The sequence below is a fragment of the Varanus komodoensis genome, unplaced genomic scaffold (assembly GCF_004798865.1).
Source record: "Varanus komodoensis strain SLA01 unplaced genomic scaffold, ASM479886v1 scaffold1, whole genome shotgun sequence".
NCBI lineage: Eukaryota > Metazoa > Chordata > Lepidosauria > Squamata > Varanidae > Varanus > Varanus komodoensis.
In genome coordinates this window covers 25,215,486-25,231,816 of record NW_025335268.1, presented here as the reverse complement: position 1 = coordinate 25,231,816, position 16,331 = coordinate 25,215,486, and the positions used below count along the sequence as shown (strand labels likewise).

The window sequence follows — 16,331 nt, the reverse complement described above, 5'->3', positions numbered from 1 at the left end:
GTGATTACAGCCTCTCCTCAGATGAGAAGTGCAGTAGAAAGGGCCAGGACATACATCATTTCCATGCTAACTAGTTTATAAAGCCCACACAAGACTTCCTACTTCACATGATCCAGATGCTGTGCTTATGTTAATACAGTCTTCTCTCTCTCTCTCCTCTCCTCTTTTTAAGCAATACATTGCACTTAGCATGTTCAGGTTATCAGCTAGGACACCTTTTCAGATATACCGATGTCAAGCCAGATCTCCCTCATCTTATACTTGGGGGAATTTTGGTACGTGAATGTTAAGTCCTGCATTCATGCCTGGTGGAATTCATCCTGTTGGTTTCTGCCCAGTGTTCCAGCCAGTCAAGGATTGTTTGTCCATTTTTGTCTTTTACAAATTCACCTTGATTTATTTTGTCCTCTAAATTTAATATGCACCTCCATACTTTCCCTCTGTACTTTCATTATGTGAGAAGATGTTGTATAGCACAGTACCCTGCAGCACACTGTTCAAATCCTCCCCCCAGGCTGATGCAAAACCATTAATGGGAACTTGTTGGATAAAGCTGTTCAACCAACTGTTGAACCTTCTAATAATAATATCATCCAGCTCATATTTTACCATCTTGTCATAAAATATTTTCAAATACATTGATGGAATCAATATGCTTTGCCCATAACATGCCCATGATCTACCCAACTAGGAATTCGATTTAAGATTGGTCTGGCCTGACTCATTCTTGATAAACTCATGCTCTGGAAAAAGGAATGACATAAGGATGTTTAAATCCACCCCCTGTCAGAGCCCTGATCCAATTAATAATCTTCAGACTCTCTAAAATTTTATGTTTAAATCTGCAGGAGATCCTAACAACAAATCTCTCGTGTCATATGTAGACACTGCAGGAAGGGAAAAGTTTGCAGTCTGAACTGGTGTAATGCCATCACTGGTTCCATTATTACTACTTCCTCATACGTAGACTTGACTACAGATGCTGATCTATCATTCTGTGTTTACAGTTAACTGGCCATAAGAACCTGACCACTTACAGATGAAAAAGTTAATAACTCCCATAGAATCATCAAATAGTGGAGCTGGAAGGGGTCAATAAGGCCATTGAGTTCCACTCCCTGCTCAGGGTAGAACTCCAAGTTAAGCCATGCCTAACAGATGGATATGAAGCTGCACCTTCAGTGCCTCCAGTATGAGAGTCCACAAGCTCCCTGGGTAATAGGTTCCACTGTCTTGCTGTTCTCACACTCAGGAAGAACTTCTTTATGTTCAGCTGGAACCTGGCTTCTTATATCTTGAGCCTTTTATTCCACGTACTAAACTCTGAGATGATTAAGCAAAGCTCCTGGCCCTCCTCTCTGTGACGACCTTCCAAGTACTTGAAAAGTACTAACTTATCTCCTCAGTCTTCTCTTCTCAAGACTAAACATGTCCAGTTTATTTATTTATAAAATTTGTACGCCATCCATTACTTGCCTCTCTGCACGGCTTACAACATAAATCAGAATAAAATAGATAAATGGACTATTCCACGCTGGCTGTAATTAATAAAATACAAACAATAACATCCAATTACTATTAATACAAATTAAAATATTGATTAAATAAAAAGGCCTTATCCTGGCGCCGAAAAACATATGACGGCGCCAGGCAGACCTCTCTGGGGAGCACATTCCACAGTCGGGGCGCCACTCTGGGTACTCTGTCTCCTAAATTCTTTCACAGATGGTTCCCAGATCTCAGGGGGCGGGAGGGCAAATAGGGAAAAGGGCGTTCCTTTAGGTATCCTGATCCCAAGCCGTTTAGGGCATGGGTCCTCAAACTACAGCCCAGGGGCCAGATCCAGCCCACCATTCCCATTTATCCAGTCCATCATGCCCATTTGGACCCACTGCACGCCACCCACGCACCTGCCCGCCACCGCACACCTCGCCCCGCGCGCAGGGAGGCAGCAGTTTGCTGGCTCGGAGAAAACGATCTCCAAGCCAGCAAGCCTCTGCCTCATGCACCTGCCTTGCGGCACGTGCCCGTCCACACCTCGCTTCACCTTGCCTCGCCGCACACCCCACCCCAGCCTCAGCACACCCACCCTCACACCGCCCCGGCCCCCGTGCCGGCACCACCTTTCTGGCCTGCACCCAGCACTGGCAGCTTTCAACTGGCCCCCTGGTGGAAAAGTTGGAGGACCCCTGCTTTAGGGTTTTATAGGTAACAACCAGCACCTTGAATTGAGCCCGGACTTCGATGGGAAGCCAATGGAGCTGATAGAGGACTGGGGTTGTATGAAAATAACGCCCAGTCCCCGACAGCATCCTGGCAGCTCTATTTTGAACCATCTGAAGTATCCAGACTGTCTTCAAGGGCAGCCCCACATAAAGCGCGTTACAGAAAACCAACCAGGAAGTAACCAATGCATGTGTTACTGTTGCTAGGCAATCCTCCTCTTCTGCTGATAGATTAGCCGAAGCTGAAGGAAAGCGCTCCTTGCCACCGTCGTCATTTGGGCTCCCAAGGACAGATCCGGGTCAAGGAGCACTCCCAAGCTGCGGACCCTGTCCTTTAGAGGGAGTACAACCCCGTCCAGGGCAGGGCTCAAGTCACCTACCCAGGAGCTCGAATCACCCAGCAACAGAACCTCCATCTTATCTGGACTGAGCTTCAGTTTATTGGCCCTCATCCAGCCCATTACCTCGGCCAGGCACCAGTTCAGGACAGCCACTGCCTCACCTGGATCAGTTGAAAAAGAAAGGCAGAGCTGGCTGTCATCAGCATACTGATGACTCCGCAACCCAAACCTCCTGATAACCTCTCCCAGAGGTTTCATGTAGATGTTAAATGGCAAGGGGGACAAGATGGAACCCTGCGGTACTCCAAAGTCCTCCAGCGCCACCTTCTGGTTCTTTCAGTCTCTCCTCACAAGGCTTTGTTTCCAGCTCCCTCATCATCTTTAATGGCAGAAAGTGAAGAGGAACTAAAGAGCCTCTTGATGTGGGTGAAGGAGGAGAGCGCAAAAGTTGGCTTGAAACTCAGCATTAAGAAAACTAAGATCATGGCATCCAGTCCTATCACTTCCTGGCAAATAGATGGCAGTGCGGGTGGTGAAAAAGAAATTCTTCTCCTTTTTCATTGCCTCCTCACAATGCCATCCGGCAGAGCTTTTTCGGGTGGTACAAGGGCTGGTTTGTCCCGGCCCTAAGAAAGATCCGGTTCCACCCTCGAAGGCCTGCTGTGATGACTCTGCCAAGCATTTCAGGGAGAAAATCGCTCAGATTCGTCACGAGCTGGACTCCACTAGTGATTCAGAGGCTTCTGGGGAGATACCAATGTCACTGTCTGGTCCAAAATTGATAGATGAATTTCAGTTACTGCGGCCTGATGATGTGAACAAGGTGCTTGGACGAGTACGTCCCATCACCTGCCTATTGGACCCTTGCCCATCTTGGCTAATTAACAATGCCAAGCACGGGATTGGGACCTGGATCTTGGAAGTGGTTAACACCTCTCTGAGGGAGGGCCAGGTACCTGCCCCTTTAAAGGAGGCAGTAGTCTGACCGGTCCTGAAGAAGGCGTCACTGGATCCAGAGATGGCCACTAATTATAGACCAGTGGCCAACATCCCATTTCTGGGCAAGGTGTTGGAGTGGGTGGTGGCGGGACAACTCCAAGCACTCTTGGATGAAACTGATTATCTGGACCCATTTCAGTCCAGCTTCAGGCCCGGGTACAGTACTGAATCTGCCTTGGTCGCCCTGTACGATGACCTGTGCAGGAAGGAGGACAGGAAGTGCGTCCCTGTTGGTTCTCCTGGACCTCTCAGCGGCTTTCGATACCATCAACCATGGTATCCTTCTGGATAGGCTAGCGGGATTGGGGGTCGAAGGCACTGCTTTGCAGTGGTTCCGCTCCTATCACAATGGCTGATTCCAGAAGGTGATGCTGGTGGACTATGACTCTGCACCATGACAGCTATGCCATGGAGTACCGCAGGGGTCCATTTTGTCCCCTTTGCTGTTCAACATTTACATGAAACCGCTGGGAGAGGTCATCAGGAGGTGTGGGCTTCAGAATCATCAGTATGCTGATGATACCCAGCTCTACCTCTTGTTCTCTACCAATCCAGGTGAGGCAGTGGCTGTACTGAACCGGTGCCTGGCCGAGGTAATGGGCTGGATGAGGGCCAATAAACTGAAGCTCAATCCAGACAAGACGGAGATCTTGTTGGTTGGCGAATCAGGCTTCGGGAAAGGGGACCTGAACTTAGTCCTGAATGGGGTTGCACTCCCTCTTAGGGACAAGGTCCGCAGCTTGGGAGTGCTCCTCGACCCAGAGCTTTCACTGGAAGCTCAGGTGACAGCAGTGGCGAGGAGCACTTTCTTTCAGCTTCGGCTGATCCATCAGCTGCGTCCCTACCTGAAGAACAACTGCCTGGCGACAGTGACACATGCACTGGTGACTTCCCACCTTGACTTCTGTAACGCGCTCTACGTGGGGCTGCCCTTGAAGAAGGTCCAGATACTTCAATTGGTTCAAAATAGAGCTGCCAGGCTGCTGACGGGGACTGGGCGTTATGTTCACATGACTCCAGTTCTCCGTCAGCTTCACTGGCTCCCCATTGAAGTCCGGGCCCAATTCAAGGTGTTGGTTATGATCTATAAAGCCCTAAAAGGCTTGGGCCCTGGTTACCTGAAGGAGCACTTACGTTCATATATGCCCGCCCGTCCCTTGAGATCAGCGGGAGAGGCCCTTCTCTGGGAACCCTCCATGAAGGATATTAGGAGGGCTTTCTCCGTGGTGGTGCCCAATCTATGAAATGCGCTCCCCAGAGAGGTTTGCCTGGTGCCGTCGTTATTTGTTTTTCGGCGCCAGGCGAAGACCTTTTTATTCAAATGTTATTTTAATTGTTAATATTATTTATTTAATTAATTCTTGGCCAGGTTGACTCAAATTGTATTGTTTTTATATTGTGTTTATTTATTCATTATTGTGAGCCGCCCCGAGGTTTCGGCGAATGGGGCGGTATAGAAGTCTCCTAAATAAATAAATAAAATAAATAGATGGGGAGGAAATGGAGGTAGTGACAGATTTTATTTTCCTGGGCTCCAAGATCACCGCACATGGGGACTGCAGCCAGGAAATTAAATGATGCTTGCTCCTTGGCAGGAAAGCTAAGGCAAATCTAGACAGCATACTAAAAAGCAGATACATCACCCTGCCAACAAAAGTACGTACAGTCAAGGCTATGGTTTCCCCAGTTGCAATGTATGGCTGTGAAAGTAAGGAAGGCTAAGTTCTGAAGAATTGAGGCCTTTGAAATGTGGTGCTGGAGAAGACTCCTGAGAGTCCCTTGGACTGCAAGGTGATCAAACCAGTCAGTCCTAGAGGAGATCAACCTTGACTGCTCTTTAGAAGGCCAGATACTGAAGATGAAACTCAAATACTTTGGCCACCTAACGAGAAGGAAGGACTCCCTGGAGAAGAGCCTAATGCTGGGAACAACAGATGTCAAAAGAAGAAGGGGACGGCAGAGGATGAGGTGGCTGGATGGAGTCACTGAGGCAGATGGTGTGAGCTTAAGTGGACTCTGGGGGATGGTGGAGGACAGGAAGGCCTGGAGGAATGTTGTCCATGGGGTTGAGATGGGTCGGACACCACTTTGTGACTAACAACAATATCATCATCATCTTTGTTGTCACCTTTTCAAGTTTGTCTGCATTTTCCTTAAACTGTGATGCCCAGAACTGGAGATAGTACTCCAGCAATGATTAGGTGAGGCCTAATCAGTGCTAAGTACAGGAAAACTAGTACTTCACAGGATTTGGAAGTTATACTTCTATTAATGTAGCCCAGAATAGGATTTGCCTTTGCAGACATATCATACTGTTGACTAATATTCAGCTTGTGATCTACAACAATTCCAAGATCTTTCTTGTTTGCATCCTCCATCTTGCATTCGGTTTTGTTATTCTAGGTGCTGAATTTGGCATTTGTCCCTATTAAATTTCATTCTGCTGTTTCATTCCAGCAATCCAACCTATCAAGATCATTTTGAATTTTGTTTCTGTCTTCCAAGGTATTAGCTATTTCCCCTAACTTTGTGCCATCTGCAAATTTGATGAGTGTTCCTTGCACTTCCTCACCTAAATTATTAATAAAAATGTTTAAAAAGCACTAGGCCCAGGACTGAACCCTGCAGTACCCCACTTATTGCCTCTCCCCAGTTAGAAAAGTTTCCTCATTTTCTTCTTTAATAGCTTCCTTGACTCAGCTTGTTAGCCATGCTAGGAACCTTTTGCACTTTGTGCTACTTTTCCTAACCTGTGCTATATATGCTATTTGAGTTTTATTACTGTGGCTCTAAGTTATCTCCAAGCAATTGGTAGAACACCAGTGAGCAAAGTTGGCACTAAAACACTATCACCTACCTCAGATTTTTCCATGTCAAGCAAGTCAGCATTTATATGACTCAACATATTTGAGCAAAATTTCCATACTGCCACACTCTGTGGGTTCCTCTAAGGAAGGCAGGCACAATGTTTCGGCCTCAAGAACTGCATTCTAGGTTGGGAGGGCTGCTGGAGCCATAGGGCACAGATATGCACATAATTAAGGCTTGCTGTTTCAATGCAGACTCTGATTTTCTATACTTATAACTGCTTTCAGAGAAGCATTTCAAAACTAGGATCACCCCAGCTCCACCATTTATTCCATTTAGGCAATTAAATCAATTCTGCATGTTATTTTTCATTTATGATGTTCACACTGGTTTCATTTCCCCTTGGAGCTATCCATTCACTTTAATTTCTGATTTTTTAAAATATGTTCTTTTAAATTGATATCCATCCAACTCCATCATTTCTACCAATTAGGTAATTTAAATTAATTCTTTATCTCAGTGAATAATATTAATTTCATTTGTTACATTGTTACACTTTCCCTCAAACCTAGTCATTTGTTGTAATTTATAATTCTTTTTACATTAGTTCTTTTCAGTTGATATCCCTCTATCATTTCTCCCAATTAGGTAATTGCATGTAATTTTACAAGTGAATTAATGTATCTCTCTCCCTCAGAGCCCTCTCCACTCTGTCATAGCCAATTCTTGTCTTGCTTTCAAAAAGTGCACTCCTCTGCCTACTGGTAGCACCACGAAGATAGCTAGAAATCTTTTAGGAAACAATCTGGAAGCTGCTCACAGAGATCTTCCACCTCTTCCTACCTTTGCAATGCAGCTCCCAGTGATCCTCCCAGAAATGAAAAGATCTTCTGCAAAGGAATTTTTCAAGTAAAAGGAGTAGAGGGAGGTGAGCTGGGAGGAAGTAACCTACTGTATTTAAAAAGATCGGAGTATTCAAAGCACAGGAATGCATGGTAACATTGAGAATGGTTTAATGGTGACAATGCCACCTCATTTTTTGGCAGTAGCAGTTTTTGCAGCAATGGTTGGGGGGGGGCAAAATCAGGAACAGTTTTGTGCTTATCTATGAACATCTAGGTGAAATCCTGGGCTTCGGTTGCTTCAGAATTCTGAGATTAATTATAGACTAAATGCAATGTTAACCTCCTAGATATACTAGAGAGAGTGGACATACTAATGTTACCAAAATGTCAGGATATGCACATTCATCTACCTATCTGAGTAGTGATGGAGAAGTGGCTAAACTGGATGTCAGAATACTAGTTGGCATGAATAACAAACTTGTAAATAAGAACTAGGACAAAAGACTGTGGATAAAGCAGGGAAAGTAGCTATTTCTGATTGATAACTGCAACTTTCATTGGTGTGGGAGACTCAACAGGTCCAACTAGAAAAGCAGCATTGGTTTCATAGTCCTAGAGAGTTTGAGCTTAGTGTATAAATCACTAAGGAAATAATTCCTTTATGATGTGCTAAGTGAGCTAAAGAAGGCAATCAATTCCAATTTTAAGCCTTCCATTCTGGAATCCCAACACTCCTAAATACGAATAGTGGACAAGTCATCTACCTGAAAGAAGGCAAGATACAAGACCAGAGGCTATGCTTTTGTTTGAAAGGTTAAGCATATGGCTGGAACAAGGAAGACCCTGATCAGAGAGGTGAATGGCATCCAATCAATGAAAAAAATGGGCTTGACCACGTATATCTCTGCCATCTTTGCAGTCCCATTTGCACCTGCTGCAGTGAAGGTGTGTTACTTCAAATATCCAGAAGTTGCACAGAAGGTGCAAATATTGATTCAGACTTGAACAACACCTGATGTTGGCAAGAACAGGATCTGTAAGAGAAGGAGGAAGCCAAAGCTAGGGAACATCCACCATATAGTAAGACACCACTTAATATCACTACCACTAGTGAAATCACTGCTATTTTTGTAAATTGATTCTGGTTTCCATTCTTGCAGTGCCCTTCCTCCTATATAGTTTTACTTCTGCAATGTTCTTAACATGCACCCCTGTTCAGAGAAGGTTTGTGGACATAAAAGCTTAGGGTTAGCAGTTCTTCTTAAGGGTAGGAAAGCACAGCATTTCAAAGCCTTAAAAAGGTACTCTGAGCACTAAGAGGGGACTATGCCAGGGCTCCTTTTCTAAACACAAATCGATACGCATCCTCTTTCCTGCCAGAAAAAGTAGCAACCATATGTGGAAGAGAGTGACATTATGTCAGGGCTCAGGAGGTATATTCCAGAAGTTAAAATCTCTAACCCGGTGTATTCTTCTCTTCTATTTTCTTCTCTGTCACCCCTTGTCTAGAAACTTGTCTGCTTCTACCAAGTGTTTTGGGATGATCAGAAATGCTGCTACAAACCAAAGATCTCTTCTGATGATGTGATTTCTTATTTTGTCCATGTTTCATTACAGAGTTCAAGATAATGTGAATAAACACATGTTAAAGTTATCATAGGATAGTAATTAAGAATATTTTCCAGATTTTAATAAGAATGTTGCCATTGACTTTAACAGGATAAAGAATTGCTCTACTCCTTAGTGAATCAAAGTATGGAAATATATTTAAAGTATGATTAAGTCTGTGCTAAATCCTTTAGAAGTACAAGTGAACATGAATTCAAATGCAAATATAACCAATCATCTGCCCAAACCTAAATATTCACTTTACAATAAGACTGTTTATTATTAGAGACTAATATTTATATAAAGTGTAGGCTGAAACAATAACAACTGCATAATTCATCATTTCCTTTTAAGGTATAATGCCATTTGATCAGACAGAACACAAGCTCTTGATATATTTATAGGATGTGATATTTCTGAATTAGATGGCTAAGCTACATTTATGGGATGTAAGAAAACATGCCACATGCTTCATACATAGTTCTGCTTCAGTTAGCAAAAGAAACTTATGAGATGAAGAGGAGAAAATACAAGATAAAGCATCTAGCTAATAGCACTGGGTTTGGAAAAGAATCCCAATTATTTCAATCAATGCAGTTCTCAGCACCTCAGCCACACAATATAAGGAACATTAGAATGGACACAGCTTGTGTACAAAATAGTATCTGGAGGCCACAGCTCAGGGGCAGAGAGACATAGCTCATTAGTATCTGGAGACATAGCTTACTGTGCTTTGCAAGCAGCAGTTCCCAGATCAAGCCCTGGCATCTCCATTATGAGGTTCTCCAGTTGCAGAGTTGGGAAAGACTTCTGCCAGGAATATTGAAGAATTGCTGCTAGACAGAACAGTGAGGCCTACAAGGAAAAGTGGTCACATTGTGCATAAGACAGAATCCTACAATCATATTAGAGCAATGAGCTCCTATAAAGGGCTGTCAAAATCTGTAAAACAAGCCAGTACAATTGGAACTAATGTTTTAACTAGTAAACAATGGCTGTAATATATATTGGTTTGGCTCACAACACAGCTGTGAGCTAATTTTAAAATATAGATTGGGAAGTGTTTTTTGAAAATCTAGACTATTGATATACATAATCACACAATATCGCATTTAATAAAATATTTCCATATCCCAACTATTCACGCTAGTATGCATTTGTTTTTGTTTTGTTTTACTTAGAGGTTTCTTCTATCCCACCCAATCCCAAAGGCATAGAGCAGATTACACTTTTGCTGAAAACTTTTTCTTTTCTCAGAATAACATAACCTGAGGAACAGAACATATTCCACGAGCCATCTTCTCAAAGAGGGGCCAATATGCAATAGACTGCCTGTGTAACGCGTTTAAGTGATTCCATGAATATGTAAAGAAAACATAGCATTAGAATGGATTATCTGTGCAACCTTTTAGTGGAATGATTTCACTGGGAATTTAGATACATTCACTTTAGACTGATTGCACACAAGGATAAATGAAAGCATTAGCTAAAGTCTCTCATAACAGTACATACCAGAGTTATCCAAAGCAATAATAGCACAACATACACGGGCTTCAACATTTTGTGGTAGAGGTGGGTAACCCTTTTGGGGCCAGATAATGGATAGTGAATGGATTTAGTTTGACAGACTATCGCATTTGTTTCCTGTCACTCCTACAAAAAGGTCAGCTTGGTATTTTCATCTAGCAAGGCTGCAAAGTAGGGTGACAATGCAAAAACAATTGACCCAAACTGAGCTTATCTCCTGCTGCAGGCTGTAGCATGAGGGCATAAGAGCAGGAGCAAACACATGGAACAGGGAATTAAAGACCTAAGAAGAGCCACGCTGGATCAGACCAAGAGTTCATCTGGTGGTCAAGCAACTGTCCATGTAAAGCTCTGTTCTGAGGCAAGATTTACAAGATGAGAGAGGGAGGTGGGATTTAAAGAGAAAGACAGTAGCCAAAGAAAATTACTCTAAAATCCCATTGAGATCAATAGGTGGTTGGACACCATTACTCATATTCCAGGAATTTTAATTAACTTCCTCTCTAGATGGAGGCCAGAGTCTATTATGTCTAGGAAGAAATCAGCAAGATACCGTTTAAGCATGGAAATAATTTAGGGTTCATAGGAGGGTCTGGCAAAGGAAATTGATTCATTACAAAGATACTTGACAGCATAATGAGAATGCAATAAATAAAGCCAGAAGCAAACTTTACAACAACAGCAAGGATGAAACATCAGTGATTCAAAGGACCTGATAAAATGGAAAAGCTTTCAGATCTAAAAGAGCAGTGTGATGCTAGGCATACCATCCAGAGAGAAATTCTGCCACTGGAATTCCACAAACAAAAAACTCCCAGCTCCAGTGACACATGGGTTACCTCACCTGTTGGGGTTATCCAAAGAATCTAATTTTAATACCCAAAGAAGCTAATTTTAATACCCAGGCATACAGATATGGGAGCAGATGGGAGCTCAAGTACTTGGGTTCCAAGCCATGCAGGACTTGCAACCCAAAGTCAGCAGCAGCATATACTGTGCCAATAAGAACCACAGAAACCCATGGTGTGCCCAACAGACAGGGTCACTATGGGTTGTTCTTCCCCTTGGTGCTACACAAAGTATCTTTGTCACTTACAGCACAGCCTGTCCCATCTTCCCTGTCCCTGCTCCCACTGTAACCCCTTTTCATTATCTGCTATTCCTTTCTTCAGAGATTTCAAAGCAGGTCAGTTGGAATTATATTTTCCCAGCCCCTGAAATATCAGCAAAAGTCTTTGTTTTTTTTTTTATTTTTACTGTTTCATTAGTTTGTCAGAATTGCTTGAGCCTGCTACTTCCCCTTTCTAGGATATGTCACTGTCTTGCCTGGTCTATTACAACTGTCAGCTGGAAATAGAATAAAAGAAGGCCACATGCAGGTTATACTGCAAAGAGCTGACAGAAGTCAAGCATCTGGCTGACAAACCAGAATGCACCAGCAAACAAGGGGAAAAACTGCAAAGGAAGGACACTAAAGGAATTAGGTGCACCAAAAGATCTCCCCCTTAGCAATCTTCTGGGTTTTGAGTGTTGAACTGGCCTTTCACAATGCGATCCTCCTATGGAGTACTTCCCAAGATTCTAGCTACTTCACAAGTGGGAGATGTTAAGGCTACCCCCAGTTTTACATAATCTTTTGGGATATTTACTGCAGTCCCCTGACTACTGTCCAAAAACCTGGCGAGGTGGTTGGATAAGGTGGAGCGAATGGGGCCATTCTATCCTGTTTGAAAACTTCTAAGCATTTTTTCAAAGTGTCTGAGAAATTTACACATTTTTCTGAGTTACCAAATAACTAGAACCTACCAGCTGCTTCATGGTAGGGGAGGAGGGAGTATACGAATCTGACATTTGGGGCCTACTATGATTTGGAATTGTTTCCTTCTTCCTGCTATGATTGGGAACTGCATCTGAATACAATCACACTGTTTACAGCATTTCCAGCATTTAGCATTTTTAAATTAGAAAAAAATAATGAAATATAATATAATCAAGTTATTTTGAAAACTCTGAATGTTGCAAAAGGTGTATAACTCCAAGAACCAGAAGAGTAGCAGGATAACTGAACCTAGCTCAGTTTCAACCTCTGCCCTACTGACTGGGCAAGGTCATGTCTGGAACAAGCAACACAAACAAAGTAAACCACTGTTCCACATAAAAGAACCACCATGGACTACATGCTTGGCTGATACAATGCCAAGAGAGGAATGCCAATGATTTAGAACAGAAAAGGATCTGACTCTTTGTACTCAAAGTATGGCCATAATTTATTTGTATGACTTACAAGGGCTGTGGAGTAAATGGCTGAAATGACACCAACATTGTGTCTTCCAGTTGAGTTCTGGAAAGAACTAAATCCATCTGCTTTCTATTTTGTTTCGAATTAACAAACAAACAAACTGTTCTTGTTGCCAAAACAGTTCAGGACTTTTTTCCCTTTCTACCTCAGACTTTCTCTTACATAGTTTCTTTTCCCAACTGTAGTTTGGCAGAAGCTGTCTGTTTTGGGATGAACACTGCTTATATCAGCTTTTCATGATACCATGTCCCAGCATCAGGGAACACCAGCTGCTTGCTTTAGACAACACACAGCTGTGAGAGAACTCCAGGCAGAAGGGACTGCCTTTTAACAATGTTTATTTGGAACCCTGCATATCCTTGCTGGACACTTCCTTTAGCTTCTCCCAGGAATGAGTTTTCAGCCACAAGCTCAGAACCCTGAGACTTGCGAATTGTAAGAGCAATGATATTGCCTTGAGCCTCTCCTTCACCAGGGAGGAAACCGATCGGCCATAGCTGCAGAGAAACAGGCTCCCAGTTCAAAGGCGCAAAACTCCAAGTAGGGATGAGACCCAAGAATCCTCCCCTTTTAAGGAATTAAGCGCTCACCCAGCACAAGCGCCTTCCCCAACCTGGTGCACTCCAGGTGAACTGGACTACAGCTCCCTTCGTCCCCCAGCCAGCTGTGCTGTGCAGGGGAAATGCTGGGAATTATGGAGCAGCACTCCTGGAAGGTTCCAAGCTACCGAATGCTTCTCCCAGAGAGCCCGTCCTCCGTGCTGCGTCCCACCCGCGCGAGAGACGGCAGCCCCTCCGCCCCTATTCGCCTGCAGCAGTGACAGCCACGCCGCTCACTCCCCATCCATCCTTCGGCCGCGCGCCGCGGATCCTCCGTGGTGCTCACCGCCTGCCCCACAGATGAGCCCCTTTCTGCCCTCCCGGCCCATTCCTTGGTAAGACTCCCGCGCCGCTCCTCCTCCTCCTCCGGCCCCCCGCGTGCACTTACATAGAGGGAGTTGACAATAGAGCCGTAGAAGCGCAGCGGCGTGCTGAGCTCTAAGGGCGGGGAGCTCTCGTCGTCTCCGGGCTGCAGCTCAGCGTCCCCCCGCTCCGAGCCGAAGGGGAAGAGGAGCCCCTCTCGAGGGGAGCCGGCGGCGGGCGACGCCAGCGCCAGCAGCGCCCACAGGCTCAAGCCGCGCAGGCTGACCATGCTCTCGCTCCTTCCCACTCGTCGAGGACGCTGCGGGGCAAGAGGGCACAGCGCCGCGAGCCGCTGCAAGTTTTAAACCCCGCCGGGACTGAGAGAAAAAGGGGGACGGGAGACGCTTGCTGGGACGGGCGATAGCCAATCCGTGCAGAGCTTTTGAAAAACCCGGCCTATCGCAAGGAGAGAGCGCGCTTGTTTCCCACCCACCTCTGCATCCTATTGCAAATCCCATCCAGACCCCCCGGACGGAAAACTGAGCTGCGCTTAACCGTCTCCAGAACCTCGAAATAGTTCCAGACCTTCCCCACGCGTATCGTTGCGTCTGTGAGAAATACGACCCACACTCGCACGCTAGGAAGCTCAATTGCTCCTTAAGCTCACGAATATTTGTAGATAATTCGATCGGTGCAGAAGGACCGTAGCTGTTGCGTGGCCCTGATGTTTGCATGCAGGAGGTCTCGGCTTGATGGCTGGCATTTCCTCGCAGAACTGGAAAATAATCCTGCCTGATACCCTAGAGAACGTCTGCCAGTCAGTGTGAAACATACCGGGCTAGATAGACACAGGGCTTAACTCAGTGTATTACTACTGACATACAGACAAGATCCATAGTTATATCGGAACTGCAGCCGCACATCCAGAACCATTGAGCCCACCCAGCGGGGACCAGCCCAGGTTCCCCAACCACGCGTTATTGCGCTGTTTGAGCCTTGCAACTGCCTGCACCTGTAATAAGGGATTTAAAAGTCAATCAGGTCTCCACTGATGTGCATAATCCTTTTCCAAAAGCCATTGAGTTAATACTTACGGCCACACTGTGGTAGGAAATTCCATACCTTGACTAGGTTCTGTCTGGAGAAGTTCCAGGGCTCTGCCCTACCTAAATGGGGCAGACCAAAGCAATTACCTTAACAAGACAGATGCCGTGGAGCGGCAGCCCCTTGGCCATTCATTAGCGCCTCCTGTGTGCGCCCCCTTGTAGATGTGGCAGGTGTACCCAACGAAACAGCAGCCAGCAGATTTCAGGCCAGTGAGAGCTACAGACCCACTGCAAGCTCTCTTGCCATCTGAGGCAGAACGCATCACACAGCTACCACAGCACACTCCTCCTTCCTGCCCCCACACACCCCTAACCCTAAACTATCCCTTCTTCCTTATGTGGCACCAAGGCTCTTACTAAGTCTGCAAATGGTTGTGGGGGGTGGGGGGTCCCATGAGCTCCCAGCACAGTCTCATGAAACTTGAACAAGAGGTCAAGAGATATCCCAGGAGCTGGCTGAGTTCTCTTAAGAGAGCCAGAGCCCCACAGCAACAGGGGGCCAGCAGCTTCTTCTGATAGCCACGCTGACCTCTATGCCATTGCTACAGGTGCCACAGCAGGAGAGCAGCTGGATGGTGTCTTTAGAGCACCCATTGAAGGCAATGGCAGGTGTGGAAGGGATGGAGCACCCCACCCTGCTTCACAGGTGGCTGGCCTTGAGGAATCTGCTTTGTTTATTATTAGAACCCCAAGATCCACCAACTGGAAGCTTGTGCAAAAGTCAAACAATTAAGGCATAACCCTATGTATCTTTAGAGAGATAAAAGTCCTTCAACTCCCAGCATTCCCAGTAACGCATGAAATGCCTTTCCCATTTATTTGGGGAAAGGACTATTTAATGGCTGTCACAGGATGAAGCTAAAGTGTATGTTGGGTTTGTGTAGTTTGGGGTCCACACCTTTTGCATTTTATCCCATTTCACTTGATTGTGTGTCAGGTAAATTGCGGTTTAAAAAAAAAAACACAAAATGAACCATGGGGTAAGGTATATATCTGAGTAAACAAGCATGGGTTTCTACTATCAATCTAAAGAACAGAAAGTTTGCTAAGAAGGTCCTGGAGACTATTATCACAGTACAAAGCAAACAGAGATATAACTCAGTAACAATATAGGAATTCAGTTGTCTGATCCTGAAATCACTGTGCATTTGTTTGTGTTATATGATTCTGAACCACCCAAACAATAGACAATCACTGAAACAATTCAAGTGATCACACAGTCATATAAATGCCCATCCTTTTTTCCTTTTGAAGTATAATTTCCAAATGCATGTGAAATGAAACACCTCGGGCCTATGGACCGAATTCAGTCCTCCAGAGGTCCCAACCCAGCCCGCAGGGGTTTCTCATGCCCCACCTGTTTCCTCCCACCACCAACTGTTTGGTGATTTGCCACATGTTCTGTGCAATTTTTTTCCATTCCAAAAGGCTGAAATGTCTCTCTTGAGATTCTGTTGCAGGCAATAGCACATTTTTAACTAAAATATGCTGGTATTTTCTGTATTTTGGCCCTGCCCTCTTTTCTTTAACCTCACCCACCACCGGAATGTGCTCCCCAGGATTTCCTGCAGCTGCATGGGGGAGGAACACAGAGCGGGGGGCATGCCGATGCCACTGCTGCAAAACAGGGCAGGGGGAGGACTGCAGGCTCCCACACAGGGTGGGGAGGGA

The 16,331-nt window shown here is 45.0% G+C and overlaps 1 protein-coding gene across 1 annotated transcript in view; it reads right to left on the bottom strand.

The window, feature by feature from the left end:
* NID1 (nidogen 1) overlaps positions 1 to 13,877 on the bottom strand; it is a 67,997-nt gene extending 54,120 nt beyond the window's left edge. The window contains exon 1 of the mRNA XM_044419994.1: positions 13,640 to 13,877. Coding sequence (XP_044275929.1) covers positions 13,640 to 13,843 — 204 coding nt within the window. The 5' untranslated portion in view covers positions 13,844 to 13,877. The remainder of the gene's footprint in view (positions 1 to 13,639) is intronic.
* Between the last annotated feature and the right edge of the window lie 2,454 nt (positions 13,878 to 16,331).